This window comes from Pyrus communis, chromosome 2 (assembly GCF_963583255.1).
Source record: "Pyrus communis chromosome 2, drPyrComm1.1, whole genome shotgun sequence".
NCBI classification, from domain to species: domain Eukaryota; kingdom Viridiplantae; phylum Streptophyta; class Magnoliopsida; order Rosales; family Rosaceae; genus Pyrus; species Pyrus communis.
Window position 1 is genome coordinate 19,514,310 of NC_084804.1, and position 21,298 is coordinate 19,535,607.

The following is a 21,298-nucleotide window of genomic DNA, read 5'->3' on the forward strand; positions in this document are numbered from 1 at the left end:
CCAAAACAAACGCAACCCCCACTTCATCTTCCCTCCCTATCCCTCACCCAACCTGCAACCCAGAAGAAGAACAAGTAGGAGAAATATAAAAAAAATAAAATAAAATAAAATAAAACCCATCTTCATCTTCCCCAACCCCCCTTCCTTGCAACCCACCGCTTTCTTCCCCCTCCCGTCTTCCCCAAACCCACTGCACCCATCCTCCACGTCCTCCTCCGCACCCACCCTCGCACCTCACCCTCTTCCCTCCTCTATACACTCCACTCCTTAAATCCACACCCATTGGGGAAGACGGGATCTAGGTTGCAGGGAAAGGGAGATGGTGTTTTTTTTTTTTTTTTTTTTTTGTTCCCCTTCTTTTCTAGATTGTAGATGGGAAGATGAATTTTTGGGATGGGTTTTTTTTTTTTGTTCCCCTTCTTTTCTGGATCGCAGATGGGAAGATGAATTTTTGGGATGTTTTTTTTTTTTTTTTTGTTCCCCTCCTTTTTTTGGGTTGCAGATGGGAAACATGAATTTTTTTTGTTTTTTGGGGGGGGGGGGGGGGGGGGGGGTGGTTGTGTGTGATTGGTGGTGATGGGATCTGTAAGTTTTTTTTTTTCCTTAAAGATTCAAATGGGTTTCGCCTGGGGGGTGATGGGATCTGGGTTTCCTAGGTTTTTTGTTTTTTATTTTATTTTTTTGTGATGAAGATTCAGGTTTTTAAAAAATTAATTATTAATTTTTTGCCACATGGCACACATTTGGCAGTCACGTGGCACAAATGTGGCAGTGACGTCATTGCTTAACAGATCAATGGATGAAAAATGTAATGGAGGTATTATTTTTAAATAAAATAGTACTTAATGTATGAAAGTGAAATGTTTTGAAGATGTCGTAAAGAATTGAAATAGACCCCAAACCTGAGGTATGAAAGTGTAATTTACTTATAAATAAATTTTCTCACACATTTCATGTGTAGTATATATTATACGTGGGAAGAGCATTACCAATCAACTTGTCAGCAAACGTGGAATTAGAAATTTGGAGAACTAAGCATTCATCCTTTCTCACCTCACCGTCACGTAAGCTAAGACGTAAAGACTCGGGTGGATTTCAACTGTACAAGGTTGGGGGTTTTCCCTTTGTCACACGAAGGACAATTAACAGTAAACCCACAATAAGTAAAGCCTTATTCAAATATTAAAAAGAAAAATATCGTTAAATCGAGAACTCATTAATTTAATTCAATTTAATTTGTCAATTAAATTAGCATGCTTGTTTGTTAGCTCAGATGCAATTTGTGGGCTTGGTAACCCGAAAAGGTCCATATTGAAGCAATAGTTTTAATGAATTATAAAATAAATGACGCAATAAAAATCTTCTATAATCATTAAAACAAAGAAGATATGGCGAGAATGAAAAATCATTTAATTCGTATCTAACGGATCGGATCAAGAAAGATCTTTCAAATTTATTAATACCAAATACAAGGGACTTTCATTTATACGTATCTGGCTCACATACCTCCATGTTTGAATGGTGCTCACGCGCTCTTGGGCGCCTGAACACAACCTTCTAATAATTACAAGGTTGCATTTACTGTGATATTTTTCTTTTTTTCTTTGTATCTACTAATCTAAAAAACAAAGTTTATCATCTTCTATATTTTATTAGAATAATGTTAGGGAAATTAAAATTTTAAACCAAATGATGTGTCACTAATAAGAAATAAACATGCTAATCGACACTTAAGTAATAATTCAATAGGCAACATCCATATCATTTGATTTACAAAATTTGATCTCCTTGCAATCTCAATATTTTGGAACGTGATTTGTTGTCTATAGATAGCAACAATGATGCCATAATATCTGTCACTAACCTCACTAAAAGTGCAACCTTTTTCTTATATGATAAGTGCCCATGATGTAGAATATGATAAAAATTGTTTAAAGTGTGCTAAAAGTATTGATCAAAAAGTAGTAATTAGTTCCTTTCCCGTTAAACGCAATGACAAGGATCACCAAGACAACATTGAGGATTCCTCTCCCACTATTCCTATCCATCTTTTCAAAAATGACAAAGTTGTGAGCCTTGTGATTTCTCCTTTCCATTAGTAATTAGTAAATATTTAGTAATAATCAACAAGTATAACAAGTAATTAGACAAAAATAGTTGGAATCCGCTCGAAGAAATCCGATAAAATTCAAACGATACATGCAGAGTGAAGAATTTGAAGTGGGTGGCGTGATGTGCACGCACTAGGACCCAAGTAGTGAGATTTGTTTTGGTTTAGCAGACGGAAATAGAAAGCAAAGCAGGTTAAAGTAAGCAGGCGGACAAACGTTTTGACCCGGAAGAAGTCCCAACAAAAAGCTCAGCCCACCGCCTCCCTTCCCTCCCACTCCACCTTCTCTCTTTCTACCCTTTTCCTTGGTTGACCGACTTCACTCCTTTCACCAACCCTTACCCAAATCCCACATATAAATACACCATCTCTCCACCACAACCACAACCACAACCACAACCCAAATCCCACCAAAAGCAATAAACTCAATCCTCCTCGCACCATAATCTCCAAGGGCAGTGAAACCAGTCTCCGTCTTTGTATCTCGACAACCATATCTATCACATATTTTTCGCGTTTTGGCGCACGTGAAAATTGGAAAAAAAAATGGCCTTAGAGGCTTTGAAATCCGCGAGTACCATCACTAATACTTCTCCACCCTTCTCATCGTTTGAAGAGGCGGAGGATCGTCGTCAAGCCAATCACCAAATCCACTCCAAAGAGCCATGGGCAAAGAGGAAGCGCTCTAAGCGGCCTCGCAGCGAAGACCCACCAACCGAAGAGGAGTACCTCGCTCTCTGCCTCATCATGCTCGCCCGCGGCACCACTGCCGCCGCCACCACTAGCAGCTCTGAATCGCCTGCGCAGCCGCCGTCCCGGGAACTTTCTTACAAGTGCTCTGTTTGTAACAAGGGGTTCTCCTCTTACCAAGCTCTTGGCGGACACAAGGCCAGCCACCGGAAATCCGACTCTTCCGCCGCCGCCGCTGCCACGGTGGATCATCCAATTGCCGCTGCTTCCGCCGGGCCAACAACAAGCGCTAGGACCCACGAGTGCTCTATCTGCCACAAGACCTTCCCCACCGGCCAGGCCTTGGGTGGACACAAGCGCTGCCACTACGACGGCGGTATCGCCGTCACTACTTCCGAAGGCGGCGGTGCTGGGGCCTCGAGCCACAGTCAGAGTCAGAGTCATCAGAGTCAACGCTGCTTTGACCTGAACCTGCCAGCGTTGCCGGAGTTCTGGCCTGGGTTCGGCGCTGACAAGAAGAGTCAACTCTCCGGCGAGCAGGAGGTGCAGAGCCCGATGGTGGCCAAGAAGCCGCGGTGGTTGTTGGGTCGAGATTGATTTGGATTTACGTGAATTACAAAGCCCAGTATAGCTAGCTAGCTCATAGCTGCATGTTTTTTAATTTTAATTTTATTTTCTCTTTTTTATTTGAGTTGTTGAATGGTGTACAGAAAATTCAATTCGTTCATTGTTTGTAGACAATGTTCTCGTGTCTCCAATTGGTTATTTAATTACTATTTTATCTTCTATTCGATTTGGGTTTTAATTAATTCAATTTTGTTACTTAATTATATATTATTTTCTTTTCGTTATTGCTCTGTATTTACCACGGGTGTTCAGCGTTAACCATATAGAACACCCAAAACAAATTTTATGACCAATAATCGAGTAAGCAACCTCAACTTTGTGCAACAAATATTTCAGAAATGAGAGAGATTTAATGTAAGGCTGCGTTCTGTCTTGCCATCAAGTGTATAAATTTATATAGTAACTAAATTGTTACTTTTGTCTATACATCTGATGCCACTTGAGATGTTTAACGCAATTTTATGCAATGACTCAATATTCATGTTTATCTATTCTGATGGCACCCAAGATCTTTATAGGCATATGTAAATTTGATTGGAATATTTTCATTTGATTGTCGAATCAAGTTTTAGTTTTTTATTTTTTTATATTTTTTTATATTTTTATATATCTACAAACGATAATGTTAATAGGTTAAATTGTTAAAAGTTAAGGAGAGAAAAGATTGTAAGTATCGAATCGGCATTAAAATGCATAAACATTATTTTACTCCGTGACTACGATAAAGGTCATATGCCAAAATTAGGTTCTAATTGCTTTGGTCTTCCTTTTTATTGTTCTCTAATATCTTAATTAAGGGGGTGGGGCATGCGTATTATTAGAAATCCAGCGTGAACAACGGAGGTACAGCAGGCAGGCATGCCTGCCTCACTGGTGGTGTAGTGGTGGCGGTGATAGTGGTGAGCCAAGTATGTATGTATTAACAAACATGCACGAAGCAGACAAAGTGTGTAGCCATTGAAGCCAAAGGCCGACACCATGTGGATTCATGCCCTTAATGCACATGTTGAGAGGGCATCATGATAAATTGCCTCCAGACTACATCCAATATTTAATATTTTGTTAAGAGCATCTTCAACCGTTTTAATTTTTTTTTTTTTTTTTTGGTAAACACTCTCTGAATCTAAAGAGTGTAGGACATTTCCTAATTTTAAAGAATTATTTGACAACTTTACCGAAGTAGTATGCTCGATTTTGTATTTGAATTTGAATTCTTGATTAATAAATTAGAGTAACTTATAATATTGTCTTATAAGAAAATAATCGGAATCCTCTAGCTATCTTGTTACCATTTTGAAACGATGAAAAAACGCAAGTGGCATTTTATCACAGTGGTAGAGAGGAGTGTTGTCCTTGCATCATGACATGGGTTTGAACGAATCAAACTCCATCTTTTTCCTAATTTAACATCTAATTTAACAAAAGGGTGTGCTATCCACACACCTCATTTTACTTCTCACACACCCCTTGATAATTTCTATCTGTTGGTTTTCTTCAATTCATCCGATCCGATGGCCAAAAATTAAAAAGATGTGTGAGAAGTAAAATGAGGTGTGTGGATATCACACCCCATTTAACAAATCTATCGTTTGACAAAAAAAAAAAACGATGAAAAAACATTATAAAGAGGATCCGTAGAGACTATTGCCAGAGAGAAATTACAGAACTATGTACAAGATTAGCTGTAATTTCGAAAAATCGTTTATTAGTGAGAGTAATTACGAATTCTATTTTTTAATTAATTAAACTACAAACACACTTAATAAAATTGATAAACAATGGTCAATTTAATTGGTTTTTCTCCGTTCACGACTGTTTAAGACCGACCTAAAGATAGAAAGAGAGGTATATATGGAGACACTTGCCATTCTGTTAAAAAGAAATTTTAGTGACGTACGTGATTGGTAACTTAATCGAGCAAATTCGATAATTAAACATATAAATATATATGTGATAAATGTCCAGATGAAGGGTTTATAGCTACATGCATATCCGTAACATGTTGCCTTTTTCTTTTACTTTTTCTTTTTGTTTTGGTAGTTTAGCAATTAAGCTTGAAGCATGTTATTCTCTAACAAACACTCATCACACTTGTCGTGTTGACGCACTCCACTCTTACTACTCTCCCGCTTTGCACGCCTGAGAATTAGAAGCTGATTAATCAGTAGTTAATGGCTTATTATTATTGCTAATTAAGCTTTGATTTCAAGTGTGAATGCGAGGTTTAATTGCCGTGTGGCCAAAGCTGCTTCCTCTAAACGCGGCCTTGACAATTATACTTGCCTAATATCTTAGTTTTGTCTTTACAATCATTGCTATACTCTTGTTTAAATGGACTCTTAAACGTGAAATGTAGGTTTACAGGTAATAAGAATTTGATATATGCAAGCTTAAAATGTACGCAGCAACAAGAATTTTGTTAGGTTATAGAGAGTGTAATTATTGACAACAAAAAGCAAATTAAATAGTGGTTTTGTTAGCGATCCACGGCTAATCACACCAATATTTATACATTATAAGACATGTAAGTTGGGTTTTATTCTAAAACTTCTCTGCGTCATTACGAGTGGAACCCTTAATTGTATAAACTAGTTTGTCATCAATTATCCAATGTGGGAATCTTATACCATTCAACAATTTTTGGCCGTATATCCTCACTTTACATTGAGTAAAGTTTTTTGTTTAGCTGAATCAAAGCAATACAAAGCTGAATGTGGTCGTATCTGAGCCGTACACTAATTCAGTATAGTTGATCTCTTTTTATGCCTTTTAGCTCATGCATATACTAATTTAGATAGAGAAGAACTTCCTTGATCATTGGGTTTTGTATTGAGACACCTACTAACATAACTCTTTGACAATAGAAAGTTTCTAATCTTTTCCATAAAAAGTAATTAGTTATGAACACACGCTTCTTCATCATGGTTTTTATACTTATTTTGGTTAAAGTATACCTAATAAAACGGCTTTGGATATTTCATTTTATCAAGTTTAATAAAAGGAACTCTTTCACACGCAACAGAAGCTGCAGAATAATTCAGCCTCGATGGGGTTGCTTCCTTGAACATGTTTGAAGATTTTGGGGGCATACTGTGAAGAAAAAGAGAAGTTCAGAAGGATGTTTCGGTTTGATTGCGTGCAGGAAGTGTATAGAAAACCCCAGGTGGCAATGGCATAGTAAAAATAGGATAAGCAAATTCAATTCGTTAATTGTTACTTAGTGTTCCAAACCTATGGACCAACTAAATAGATATTAGAAAAATGTAGTTTTATGTCTTCTTGAAGATGCCCTAGTTAAGTAATTGGACTAGAAATTTGTGCTAGACAAGTGTTACAACCCATCCCTAAATTTACGTTTTTATTTATTTTAATCGAGGGAATTGACGGAAATGCCCTAGGGGCAAAACATAATTTTATGAGGATGTATTTGATCCTCGTATATTCTATCATGTTTCTTGACATATTTGGATAGAGCTCGACCTCACGAACGCGTAGGTGCAAACCGTTTGTGAAATGGAGTTATAACGAATGAGTTATTAATAAGTGAAGTGGAGGGCAAACTGGATAATTTACCATTTAATTGGAAGGCTCCAGAAAATCTGGAGTAATGGGATGAGCCACATGTGTGGCTAAGATTGAGAAGGGAAGTGAGATGGACGGAGGAGATGTAGGAAGCAAGGAGATTAAGGAGGGAAAGAAGGGAGGGAGATGGCCAATTGGGGGAGAGAACAAGGAGGGGAAATGAGAGAAAGGGGAAATGGGGGATTCTTGACCCGCGCCCTTTTGACCCTACCTGCTCGGCTCTTTGCTCTTCCGACGGATTTCCGCCCATTTTTCAGGTGAATTAAATCAAACCATCACTTGGAAAACCCTCAATGATCTTCCCTCTTCCTATTACACCCCAAAAATAAAGTGATTTGGCCTTGAAATTAGGAGAACCCGCACGGTGGGATGCGGCGGCTTTGTGTTCGAATCACCTAAATCTGAATCTAACTACATACATCTCCACCACCATTAGACTTCCATAGGGATAGCGGAGCACCGGAAGTGACGGATCGAAGCCACCCATTTTTAAGGTTCCCGCGGGTTTGAGATGAATTGGAGCTTTTTCCCGACCAAATTAGATTTGGCCATAGGTATAAAACTTGCTCTACTCATTGAGATTTTAATTCCTGTAAATTTTGGTAATTTTTGGAAATAGTTGGATTTTCCGGTGAGTTGAGGCGGCTGACTGCCACATGTGGAGGTGCGTCGGCCGAGGTATCCCCTGACCTTATTAGGCTAAATTTGATACCCCCAATTCCATATGTGAAGTCCGATTAATGAAATTTCATCGTTTGAACATAGTTATGATAGAGATCATCACTTGATCCTTATATGAATTGATGATCCAACCGTTGGATCGTCACCAAATTTTAGTACATTATAATACATAATATTTGAGGACAATAGGAACTGACGGATCGGGAGTCCAAGATACGGATATTCCCGAACTTAATTTGTAAGCTAGTTAAATAAAACGTCGGCAGCCACTTAATTCTAGCAATTGGTGGAGATCCGGCTGTTGGATCATAATGAAATTTTAGTATGGTGTTCTAGAAGCATAATGTGTATCTTTGGAAGTTACGGATTGGAAATCCGATGTGTGGATCTTCTGGATTGAGTTACGTAGGATTGTGGACCCTATCGTCGACTTTTGACCGACGGTTGATTTTTGGTCAATGGGTTTCAAATCATTCTAGAACGTCCTTGGGGATGTATTTTATGTATGTTACATGTTCTATCGATAAGAATTCTGAGACGCTATTTGATAATTGTTTTTGGCGACGATGGTTCATGATGCCTCGATATTCGTGCTAGGGAATTGTAGTGCAGACTTCAAATGAGTGGGTCTTATCCTTTTTTTAGTTTATATATGATTGATAGTTCCACAAATGCTTTTAAATTGATTTATGCATTTTATGCCATGTCATATATATATATATATATATATATATTTTTTTTAAATACTATGATATGGTTGAGTTTTAGATTGCATCATGGCATATATCCGTATATAATTGTTGTGAATTCTTGGAAGTGCTAAGGTGAACGCGGGAGGTGCAGGTAAGTTCAGGTGAGTTTATGGTGTTATTTGAAATGATCGAGTTGTGGCATGACTATATTTATGTTTTATGCAACTTCGACACTTTCGTACAAGTTGAAATAATAGGCAACTTCGACACTGTCGTACATGTTGCAATAATGGGCAACTCTGACACTGTCGTACAGGTTGCAATAATAGGCAACTCCAACTTGTGTGTTATCATAGATTGATTTATGAGTTGGACATGTTGCCTTAGGAAACTCTGACTCATGTGACAGTATAGATTGATGAGGACCTGATTTTATTATACTGTTGCTAATATGTAGTGATTTGGAATATTTTTGGATTTACTGTTGATTCGCATTTGATTTCATACTTATACGTAGTATGATTTTCTGGAAACTATACAGGTTTTACAGCGAGGGGTTACAACATTTTCAAAAGGTTCTTGGTTTTAATAGTTGAGCTTTCTTATCAACGAGGATTCGTGGCAAATCTTGGTATTGGAGATTACCTTCGATGGTACGATTCTCAATCCACTCTACTGTACTCTACTTATGCTTTGACATCACGTGTGAAATGGGTTCATTCATACTCATAGTGCACTCTTGTATTTAGGCACTTTTAGGTTTAAATTCATTCACATTTTCCACATCACTTTATAGTTTCGTCACCTTCCAGGTGTTGGCCAGAACAACTCGATTCAGAGTTCTAGTGGACAATCTGGGTCGGGATATGTCAGTTTGATATCAGAGCATAAGTTGGGCGGTATTGCATTCATCACACGCGTGATGTAAACATTCTTAGTTTTTAAACCAAAGTATCGAGTCTTGCCACCTCATCGAATACAAAAAATGTGCTGGCTTTTCCTAAGTTTTGGGCAGTTTTGTCGACTCGTCGACATTTTAGAAGATCATTTTAGCGAATGCCTCTAAGTGATAACTGAAGAATTTACCTGCCAAGGAAATATGTAGATTTGAGATAAGTTGATAGCCCTAAAGCAGGGCTACTATATCGACAGATGTACATCACGGGAGAATTACCTACCAATTCCACTACCATTTAGTCATTTCTACCAAACCTTTCAAGAATGGAAGCTAAGAATAGTTTTGATTCCTTGGTAGCATCCGTTAGTATATCATCTATTAGAATTCTTGCGAAGTTTACTTCGTCGAGATTTCAGAAACATCATTAAGTGATAACCAGGTGCTAAAGTGGTAGCACTCGATGGGAGAACACTTTGGGACAATCACTTTTGGTTCTTGAGGGAACTAATATCTTCAAACACTATTGATCATTTCGAACATTCAGGAGGAAAATTGACTTTCATTTAAGCTCCATCAGTGGTTAGAGCGTCGGAGTTGATTTGAGGATGCATATCTTTGGCATCACTTATCAAAATTCTGCCAGGGATACCACTGATGCGAAAAGTAGATTCCACCATCAATCCACTTTCTCGTACTACACCAGTTTTCTTGCATCATTTGAAAGACTACTTCGATCTTGAGGAACTTGGTTACGAGAGTTTACCGACTAGGAATTTATCTAACCAAACACCTTATCTAGGGAATCTCAAATCTATCCGCGAAGGTGAAAGGCCGAATCTTATGTTAGTACCTAGATTTTAACAAATAATCGGGTAACGATTAAAATCGTTCATCCATACTTCAAATTGTTGGTCTGCGTGGCAAACTTTTGGAACTCAGAATTTTCTCCCAAAGCTTGTTGAATTCACAGTAGTCTTACCAATGACTTCTCATCCACCTCGGTGACGAGATCAAATTCTCTAAACGTCGATAATCAGTTTTATACCCAATTTCTCAAACGTTAGTTTTGCTTAGATTGGTACTTATCTCGGGGGACGTGATCTTCGTAGGCAATATTCTTTCCTTTTTTCCAAAAATAGTTTAGAAGAAGAAGATTGAAATTCTCACAAAGTGTTGTGAGATTTGAGATATCCCTACTCTTGTCGAGTTTATCGACAATTGGTTAGCGATTTTTCATCTATAGTGTTTTTCCTCACTTATCGGCTAAGGAAAGTTAGTTAAGATTGGGGTGTTGATTATGAATAAAGTTTCTGACAACCGAACTGTTGTTCTCACCTCACCATCGCTTTACACTTTTCAATGACGTTGATTATCTTGGAAATCCATGATGATGTGTTCCTTAGGTATTTCAATTGTGCAGAGGCAACGTGACGGAGTATCACTTATATTTTCCAACGGTTAGAATCGTTCGAAATGAACCATCATATATATATGATCTAGGGTCAACAATTATCATTTTCATTTGAAAACCGAATGGTATTTCTCAGTGGAGAAACATGTCCAGGACCTTTAACAATCTTAGACTTTTCAAATATATTCTCATATGAAATAAGCTAAATTGCTGACAACAGTAGTGGAAGAACCAAATCAACATCTACGTTTGCATTATCGTGTATCATCCTGATGGTGCGGCCGTTTGCCATAGCAAAAGACATTATCTACTCATGAGTTATTTTCAGCCTGTCTTATTCCATTTTAGTTGAAATTCGCGAGTATTGGTTTGACGTTATTTCCAGGTCATCAAGAAATCATTCGAGTGGTTATAATTATTTTTTGTGTCCGAATGGAGATGGAAAATATCACCATACGCTCCCGGTATGGGGTATCTTGCACATGTGGAGATCATGATGATGTTTCTATGATTACTAACCGACTTGACAAATTACCCCACTTTCCATTAGTCCAGAAGGAGTACATTTCTGACCACTTGGTAAAATTACTTATTTTTAAATTTGTTGGATTTTCTAGCACTTCGATCAGCGTCTACACTGATGGTGATTCCATATTCACCTTTTTGTGCTGGAAGGCATTCCAATCATCCTGGGATATGTGTCCACACAACTGCATCTTGTATTATTTTTTTTGATGTAGATAGACTGTATAGAAAACTGGTCAACGCTTAAATTTTAGTGTGATCATTAATTCCTCAATCACCCAATGAATACTCTGCTGAATGAATCTTGATCTTTGGTGATTGAATATTCCAGAAACTACTAAGGCAGTGAGATGTTATACATTAATTCCAATTACCTTATATTCTAGATTTGTTGTACTTGTTTTGACCATCAAATTCTTGATTATTCTTTTAGCCTTCTCGATTCGAAAGGGAAATTCAATATAAAGTTGCTCGCTAAGACATCGTGGACTACACTGTTTGACTACTTAGTGTGCATATCACGATTGCATCTCTCTGTGACACTCGTTTTATTTCCAAGTTGTGGGAAGCCTTTTTGAAGGTTATGAGTACTAAGTTTTGTTTAGTATCACATTTTCACCCTTAAGCTAATGATTAGTCTGAAACGAGCTACTCAAACCTTAGTGGACATGTTGCATTTTGTCCATTCTACAATTAGCATAGTTGTAATACATAGTTATCTTTATTTTAGTTGGTTGTAACTACGGTTACAATTTTTTATTTTGAGTATGGCATTGTTGAGACGTACTGTGAAAATTTTATCCATAGCACATGATTGATAGAAAAGTATTATGAACAGGTAGTTGAATGATTGAGATTACGGTGTAACAAATTGTGTGTTATTTGCGTTGTCGCCCGAGAAGGCAGTACGTGAGCGCGATTGAGGCGCTAATTGGATGATTTATGCGTATTTTCCCAATGGGGGGCATGATGGTAAAACTGCACCCTCGAGAATTTGTTGCTCACTTATCGGGACAACAGTGAGTTATTGGTATTACGGGCTGCAAACCGTGATATTAAGAACTTAATTATTGAACTCATTAAGCAAGTGGACATCTAGGTCAGTCTATGTTTAGTTGTTTATTTATTGTTTAGGCTTAACCCAAAGATACCACACACTCATCTTTGGGGCACGTGACACCTACGGTTGTGTAGGCGAAGATTTTCTATTTTAAGTGTTGTTTTCAATACAACTATTTTAACTTCACTTTATTATATACGTACTTCGACGTTACGTTGTTATACATCTATTTTCTACTTTATGTTTTTATAAAGGAATGTCTATTTTAGTATTGTACTGAAGGAGAATGAAAGTTTGAGTTTAGAAGCATGAAAGAGGGATCATTGTACTCCGATCACGACGGAATGTCAATCTCCTTTATATAGCTGCTCTAACTTGATTTCGTCTTTATACATTTTCTTTCTATCTAGAGTATTTTATGTGTAACAAGTGTTTCTTTTTTTAAATTTCGGGGATAAAATTTTTTTTAAGGTGGGTAGATTGTTACAACCCGTCACTAAATTTATGTTTTTATTTATTTTAATCGAGGGAATTGACGGAAATGCCCTAGGGGCAAAACGTAATTTTTTGAGGACGTATTTGATCCTCATATATTCTGTCATGTTTCTTGACATATTTGAATAGAGCTCAACCTCACGATTGCGTAGACGCAAACCGTTTATGAAATGGAGTTATAGTGAATGAGTTATTAATGAGTGAAGTGGAGGGAAAAATAGATAATTTACTATTTGATTAGAAGGCTCCGGAAAATCTGGAGTAATGGGATGAACCACGTGTGTGGCTGAGATTGAAAAGGGAAGTGAGATGAACGGAGGAGATGAAGGAAGTAAGGAGAGAAATGAGGGAAATGAAGGAGGGAGATGGCCAATTGGGGGAAAGAACAAGGAGGGGAAAGGAGAGAAAGGGGAAACAGGAGGGATTCTTGACCTGCGCCCTTTTGACCTGACCCAATCGGCTCCTTACTCTTCCAATGGCTTTCCGCCCATTTTTCTGGTGAATTAAATCAAACCATCACTTGGAAAATCCTCCAAGATCTTCCCTCTTCCTATTACACCCTAAAAATCAAGGGATTTGGCCTTGAAATTAGGAGAACTCGCACGGTGGGGTGTGGCGGCTTTGTGTTCGAATCACCTAAATCTGAAGCTAACTACATGCATCTCCACCACCATTAGACTTCCATTGAGGCCTGAAACAAAGCCCAAACAATTATAGGGATAACGGAGCACCGGAAGTGGTGGATCGAAGTCACCCATTCTTAGGGTTCCGGAGGGTTCGAGATGAATTGGAGCCTTTTTCCTGGCCAAATTAGACTTGGCCACAAGTATAAAACTTGTTCTACTCATTCAAATCTTCATTCATGTAAATTTTAGTAATTTTTGGAAATAGTTGGATTTTCTGATGAGTCGGGGTGGCCGACCGCGACATGTGGTGGCGCGTGAGCCGAGGTATCCCCTGACCTTCCTAGGCTAAATTTGATACCCCCAATTCCATATGTGAAGTCCGATTGATGAAATTTCATCATTTGAACATAGTTGTGATAGAGACCGTTACTTGATCCTTATATGAATTGACGATCCAACTGTTGGATCATCACCAAACTTTAATACGTTATAATACATAATATTTGAGGACAATAGGAACTGATGGATCGGGAATCTAACATATGGATCTTTCCGAAGTGAATTGGGAAGCTCATAAAATAAAACGTTGGCCGCCACTTAATTCTAGCAATTGGCGGAGATCCGACTGTTGGATCATAATGAAATTTTAGTATGATGTTCTAGAAGCATACTGTGGAGCTTTGGAAGTTACGAATCAGAAATTTGAGGAGTGGATCTTCTGGATTGAGTTACGTAGGATTGTGGACCCTACAGTGGATTTTTGACTGATGGTTGACTTTTGGTCAATGATTTTCAAATCATTCTAGAACGTCTTTGGGGATGTATTTTATGTACGTTACGTGTTCTATCGATAAGAATTTTGAGACATTATTTGATAATTGTTCTAGGCGACGATGGTTCGTGACGCGTTGATATTCGTGCTAAGGAATTGTAGCACAGACTTCAGGTGAATGGGTCTTATCCTTTTTATAGTATATATATGATTGATAGTTCCACAAATGCTTTTAAATTGATTTATACATTTTATGCCATGTCATATATATATATATATATATATATATATATTTTTTTTTTATTTTAAATACTACGATATGGTTGAGTTTTAGATTGCATCATGACATATCCTTATGCATATTACCTACGTATAATTGTTGAGAATGCTTGGAAGTGCTAAGGTGAACATGGGATGCGCATGTCAATTTAGGTGAGTTTATGGTGTTATTTGAAATGATTGAGTTATGGCATAACTATATTTATGTTTTATGGAACTCCGACATTGTTATACAGGTTGCAATAATAGGAAACTCCGACACTGTCATACAAGTTGCAATAATGGGCAACTTCGACACTGTTGTACATGTTGCATTAGGCAACTCCGACTCGTGTGTTATCATAGATTGATTTATGAGTTGTACAGGTTGCCTTAGGCAACTCCGACTCGTGTGACAGCATAGATTGATGAGCACCTGATTTTATTATGCTGTTGTTGATATGTAGTGATTTGGAATATTTCTGGATTTACTATTGATTTGCATTTGATTTCATACTTATACGTAGTATGATTTTGTGGAAACTATACAGGTTTTACAGCAAGGGGTTACAACATTTTCAAAAGGTTTTTTTTTATTTTTTTATTTTTACTAAAACTTTATTTTCAGGTCCACTTACCCTTGTTTTTCGCCCCTCCAGGTTTTAATAGCTGAGATTTCTTATCGATGAGGATTAATGACAAATCTTGGTATTGGAGATTACCTTCGATGGTATGATTCTCAATCCACTCTACTATACTTTATTTATTCTCTGACGTCACGTGTAAAATGGGTTCATTCCCGCTCATAGCGCACTCTTGTATTTAGGCACTTTTAGGTTTAAATTCATTCACATTTTCTACATCACTACACTTTATGGCTTCGTCACCTTCCATATGTCGGCCAACACAACTCGATTAGGAGTCCTAGTAGACAATCCGAGCCAGGGTGTGTCACAAACATATTAGTTACCTTTGCAAATCGACAAAATTTTGAGTAGCTAGTTTTGTATTTTTTTACTTAATATATACAGGTAATATTTAACATTAAATTTATTGAATTACGAAAAATTGGAATTCAAATTTTGGTGTAGGTGCATCGTGTTCCAGTCAATTTAATTAAGCCGAAGTTTATAAATTATTCCTTGATTTACCTTTTTCATGGGTTAGAAATTAAAATACGTTAATATTGCATATCAATAGAAATTGATCTGATAATTTATGGTGGAGATTCAAGAAAATAAAGTCAAGAGAAACGTGAAAGAAAGAAGACTGAAGACCATCTGATATTACGTCATTATTCTCATTTAATTTTCCTAATTTTGACATTTGGGGATTGAGGTGTTAATTACATAATACTAATGTAATTGCCATGCTTTTCGTTATAATTATTTCGATGGCTCTGCAGTCGACTCTACACACAAAACTGATCTAAAATATTTGCTTCCTCGCTCGCTTCTCTTGACTCTATTTGTTAGCGGATATTGAAGGGTACGCAGTGACATTAGGCGAAAGAAGGTCAAAGAAACAAAGTATTAATTTGGTAATAAAAAGATTATCCACTAGCTACTACTATTTTATTGGTGTTTAATTTAGTTTATTTGAGTTTACTGTTTGTCTTTTTCTTAAAAATTTTGGTCAGAAACAGTAATATTGATTAGTCAAAATTTATTAGGGATGGCTGGCTATGCGACCAATTGGGTTCAAATTGGAATTTAAATCACATTTTCTTGTCTTAAAATTGTTCAAATTTGGTGCAACATATAATATCCATTTCTGGTACCAAACTGTTAGCGTTGGACTCCATGAAATATGTGATATGGTGTTCTAGAGGAAGGAAATGACGACATCGCTTCTCTAGTTTTACATTCCATTTTCATGGAAAATTAAAATTAAATAATAAAGAAAAACTAATGAAAAAAGCTTAAAAATTTTGAGTTTTAATGATAAGAACAAAATAAAAGGTAAAGTGAATAGTACCATGATTGACTTGTTAGTATCAAAATGTGGTTTTTCGTTAAAGTAAACAGTACGGGCTTTTCATTAAAACTTCCAAATAATAATTATACAAGCATGCATGCACTTATGGTAGGGTGGGCTTTTTCAACCGAAAAGGATTCTCGCAGGATTTTTTTTCTGGAGATCTCGGGAATTCCATGATTCGAACTATCTATACAATAAACGGTCATAATCACGAGATCCTTAAAAAATTTAAAATTTAAAATTAAATATAAATAATACCTAATAAAAATTGACCGTACGATATACGATAAACGGTCATAATCACGAGATGCTAAAAAAAGGATCTAGCAAGGATACTTTTCTAGCAGCCACTTTTATCAATATTGTTACATATAAGAATTATAATACTACGAGAAAATGTGAATGGACTAAAAGTTTTCTCCTATTTGAAAACCATTCGCATGCAACGACTCAAAGACGAGTTGTATTGGGTTCAAAGTTGCTAATTAATTTGGTGTAAATTATTTGCAGTTGGGAAAAACCGTTGTGCGTTGGGTCAGCTGCTGAGACACCCAGTGAGCAGGTTTATGACATTGTATTTGGTCGTAGCCAAGATATTAGGCACGTGCTTATGTACAGTTAAATTCAAAATTGACTTTGCGTACTAATACCATATATTTAACCACAGATTCCTACTCAGTTTCCCAAAAAGAACGGGCAAAAAACCCACTGAGAGATTTTTTAGTGTGTTTTGAATATGATTACATATGTTATATGTCACTATATAAATGGAGGGATACTTGAAAAGAAAAACTTTCGTCCATTTGTATAATAACATATGATCTACTGTCCTGTATTCCAGGCACACTGAAAAATCTCTTCAGATATCTACAGTTTCACTCTAAGTTTTGGCTTCCTTTAATCATAGTTTAATTGCTCCAAACTATGACTGCTCAGTTGTTGGAACTGGGTAACATTGGTTTTCAATAAAGTTCTTTATCTTATAATTACGTTATGACATTTAAGAGATATTTGATGCTTGTAGGTTTTCGTTTGCCAGTCGTTAACATCGATCAAAGTTGATATGAAAAATGGCAGTTATAAAACACATCCACTTACAAAAAAGTAAAAAGGAAAAAAGAAACATTTCCAGAAACTAGAGTCTTATTCCTCTTCTTCCGACATCATTTCTCCTTTGAACGACATTTCCTCTTCTTTTTTCATTTCAGTGAAACTTCCTTAAAAGAAAATAAAGAAGAAAGCTTTTGCCGAATTACACTTCACATTTCATTTCAAACTTTTGCACACATGATTTTTCTATAGTTGTTAGACAGAATCATTTGTTTATGCCTTGCGGATTAATTCGCTTCTATTTCGTTGGTTTGGGATGTTTAGCATGTTGTATAACAAAAACAATATAATTGTAATAAACAAAAATAAATTACAATTCGAATCGTTATGGTTCGGGCAGTACGTAATAGTTTGTCTTTTCTTTTAAAAATGGACATTTTGTTACCATAACGTTATAAATGGTTACATTAATGACACACCTCGACCCAGAATATTCACTAGAACTCTGAATTGGGCTGTGCTGGCCAACATCCAGAGGGTGACGAAGCCATAAAGTATAGTGATGTGAAAAATGTGAATAAATTTAAACCTAAAAGTACCTAAAGACAAGAGTGCGCTGTGAGCAGGGATGAACACATTTCACACGTGACGTCAGAGCATAAGTAAAGTACAGTAGTGTGGGTAAGGATCATACCCTTGGAGGTAGCCACCTATATTGAGATTTGCCAAGAATCGTCGATACGGACTTTCAGCAGCCAAAACCTGGAGGGGCGCAAAAACAAGGGTGAGTGGGCCTGAAAATAAAGTTTTAATAAAAACCTTTTGAAAATGTTATAACCCATCGTTGTAAAACTTATATAATTTCCCAGAAAATAATAATACATATGTATATAGAAATCATGCTCGAGAGTAGTGAAAACTGAGTATATACCATGTCACGTATCTCAGCAATGAAATAAGTAAGCTAGGTGAAATAAATCAATGTAAAATGATATGCCAGCCAGAGTCACCTAACATGACCTGTACGGCTAAACCTGTAGCTCATTAACCAATTCCTGCACACGAGTCGAAACTACCTAATGTGGTCTGTACAACAGATTGGGTGTAAATAGATACGCTCAAGTGCTATAATCACGTGAAGGCTGTGCAAAGTATCGCAAGTCATCTACGAGTCGGAACCACCTAATGTGGTCTGTACGATAGGCTGGCACCTTCCTTGGATCCAAGGTGAGTGTGCAGTGTGGGAGGTGAATGATCACGTGAAGGTTGGCCCTGGCCTCGGGTGGAGCACTAACACCGGGGTGCAGGATAATGAACATTAAATGCATCTAAACATAACCATACACACTGCAGTCACTACCATCCATATGCACTCACCTAAAGCTTACCTGGGCGTCCGCAGCGTCATGCAATAATATGCATATCTATACTAATACATACACTAAAATGTAATGCAATTGACATGACATTTAAAAACATAAATCCATTTAAAATCATTTCTGGGAAAATGGAAAACATATATATGTATATATAGAAAACCAAAAGCCCACTCACCTGGAGTCCGCACTACAACTCCCTAGCACAAACATCAAGGCGTCACGAACGATCGGCGCCTAGAATAATTATCAAATCATGTTTTAGAATTGTTATCAATAGAACATATAACTTACATAGCTTATTCAGGAAGATCCGTATGTCGGATTCCCGATCCATATGTCGAATTCCCGATCCGTAAGTTTCGAATATCCTCAAATATTATGTATTATAACGCATCAAAGTTTGGTGACTATCCAATGGTCGAATTGTCGATTGCTGTAATAATCAAGTGGCAGACCTTAATGGAACTAAGTTCAAACGATAGAAATTCACCAATTGGACTTCACCAATGGAATCAGGGTATTCAAATTTAGCCCAGGAAGGTTAAGGGACGTCTTGGCCCACGCGTCGCTGCAGGTGACGGTCGGCCGCTTTGGCTTGTTGGAAAAATTCAACTATTTCTAAAAATTCTCAAACTTCACAGAAATGAAGATCTCAGTGGATAGAGCAACTTTCATACTTGTGACTAAGGCCAATTTGGCGGGGAAATGTCCCAATTTCATCCAAACCCGCCAGAAACCCTTAAAATTGGGTAGTTGTTGATTCGTCTCCAAACAAACTCTGACGCCTCCTCCAAGGCTTGGGCCTTGCTCCTGGAACTGAGGAGAGTCCATTGGTAGTGGTGGTTGATGGAGTTAGCTTCACGATCATCGGATTTTCGCCGTGCACCCCTGGAACCCACGGGTTCCATTCTTCCCGGAATTAAGGCTAAATCTAGTGAAATTTGATTGGAAATGGAAGATGGGAGGTCATGATCCACACGTGGCTCCACCAGATTTTGCTCCAAAATCTGGAGCATTCCAGAAAATAACTAATTTACTAAAATGCCCCCGACTTTAAATGTTAATATCTCCTTCATTATAACTCTAAATCACGATCCATTTGCGCCCACAAGTCTGTAGCAACGAGTACTATGGGAATACATCAAGAAAATGAACCTTATGTAACATGACATGGAAGTCAACAAAAGTCAAGACTTTGTCTCAAAGGGCATTTCCATAAGTTCACTTTTTAAAATTATAAAAATCATAATAATTGGGGACATGTCGTTACAGTAATGTCCCTTTCATACAATGAACCATCAAATTAACTGTTATCTTTTTACATGATATTCGATAGGTCTATTTTTTTACTTACACAAACGTCAGATTAGTGACATAAATCATTCCTACTTATATCTAAAAGGCTAAAGATTTCTTGAAAAAAGTTCTTATTTGATTGTCCGTATGGCATTTGTATCCATTAATTTGTCATCGACACGACTATATACAAGCAAAAGATGAAACGGCTACGTGTTAAAAATAAAGTTAATTTGATAGATAGATTAACAGAGAGAACAATGGTGTGCTAGTTCATAAGGGTAGTAAAGTGTCAATTCTCAAAAGTTAGGGACCAAAATGTTACTCAACCTAGACTACAGGGATACAACAATAATTAACCGAAAAAAAATACATATAATTGGTACAACAAAATTATGACAGTGGCCCAAGTCCAAAGCTATAAATTAGCTGGGAAACTTGGGCTTATAAGTTAGTTTGCAAGTCAAGTGACCTTCAAGAACCCAAGTATACTCCTCCATCCCAATCAAATTTGTAGAGGTCCATTGAACGGCAAGTTGGACTTGAATTTTGGTCGAAGGAATGGTTCCTCAAAACTATTTGTTCATGCACTTCAAGTTTTCATACAGAGAATTTTGCAAACAAGATATTCCTCCTTCTTAGGCATTCATCGAGTGACCAAGCGATGAGTGCCATAAGAAAAGAGAGGGGGGAACGTGGGAAATTGAGTGCTACAGGCCTGTCAAGTAGAAGCAGAGCATGCTCAATAAGTTTTTATGTGTAATTCAAATTTTGTAACACATGTTATATATTTATATATGTTTTAATTAGATAGAATCATGCATGGTAAATCCAAAATTATGTTTTTCTATCATTTTTTTGAGAAAATAAGCATTCTGGTACGTTGTATAATATCTAGGTCATGATTGCCAATTTCCTTGCGTCTGCCATGCAATTAGATGGTTCATAACTTGAGAATTGGGTTGGTGAGAGATCATGTGAACCAGAACCGGGACCAACTGTGGGGCCGTGGAGGCTCAGGCTTATACAGGTTACACTACGCAAACGAAACGTATACAATATATACAAGGTGTGGAAAGAGACATGGAGAAATTAAATGCAAGAAAAGCAGAAGAAGAAGAAGAAGAAGAAGAAGAAGAAGAAAAAAGAAAATGGTTCAGAGTACT

At 37.1% G+C, this 21,298-nt stretch overlaps 1 protein-coding gene across 1 annotated transcript; it reads left to right on the plus strand.

Moving 5' to 3' along the window:
* Nucleotides 1–2,496: 2,496 nt before the first annotated feature.
* Nucleotides 2,497–3,590, plus strand: LOC137726639 (zinc finger protein ZAT10-like). The gene has a single exon (XM_068465578.1). It carries the CDS (start codon nt 2,657–2,659, stop codon nt 3,395–3,397), a length of 741 nt encoding a protein of 246 aa, XP_068321679.1. The 5' UTR covers nt 2,497–2,656; the 3' UTR covers nt 3,398–3,590.
* Nucleotides 3,591–21,298: the final 17,708 nt, after the last annotated feature.

Bases quoted from the DNA above. Each gene is read 5' to 3' on its own strand.
- LOC137726639 (XM_068465578.1), top strand. From the start codon at position 2,657: ATGGCCTTAGAGGCTTTGAAATCCGCGAGTACCATCACTAATACTTCT.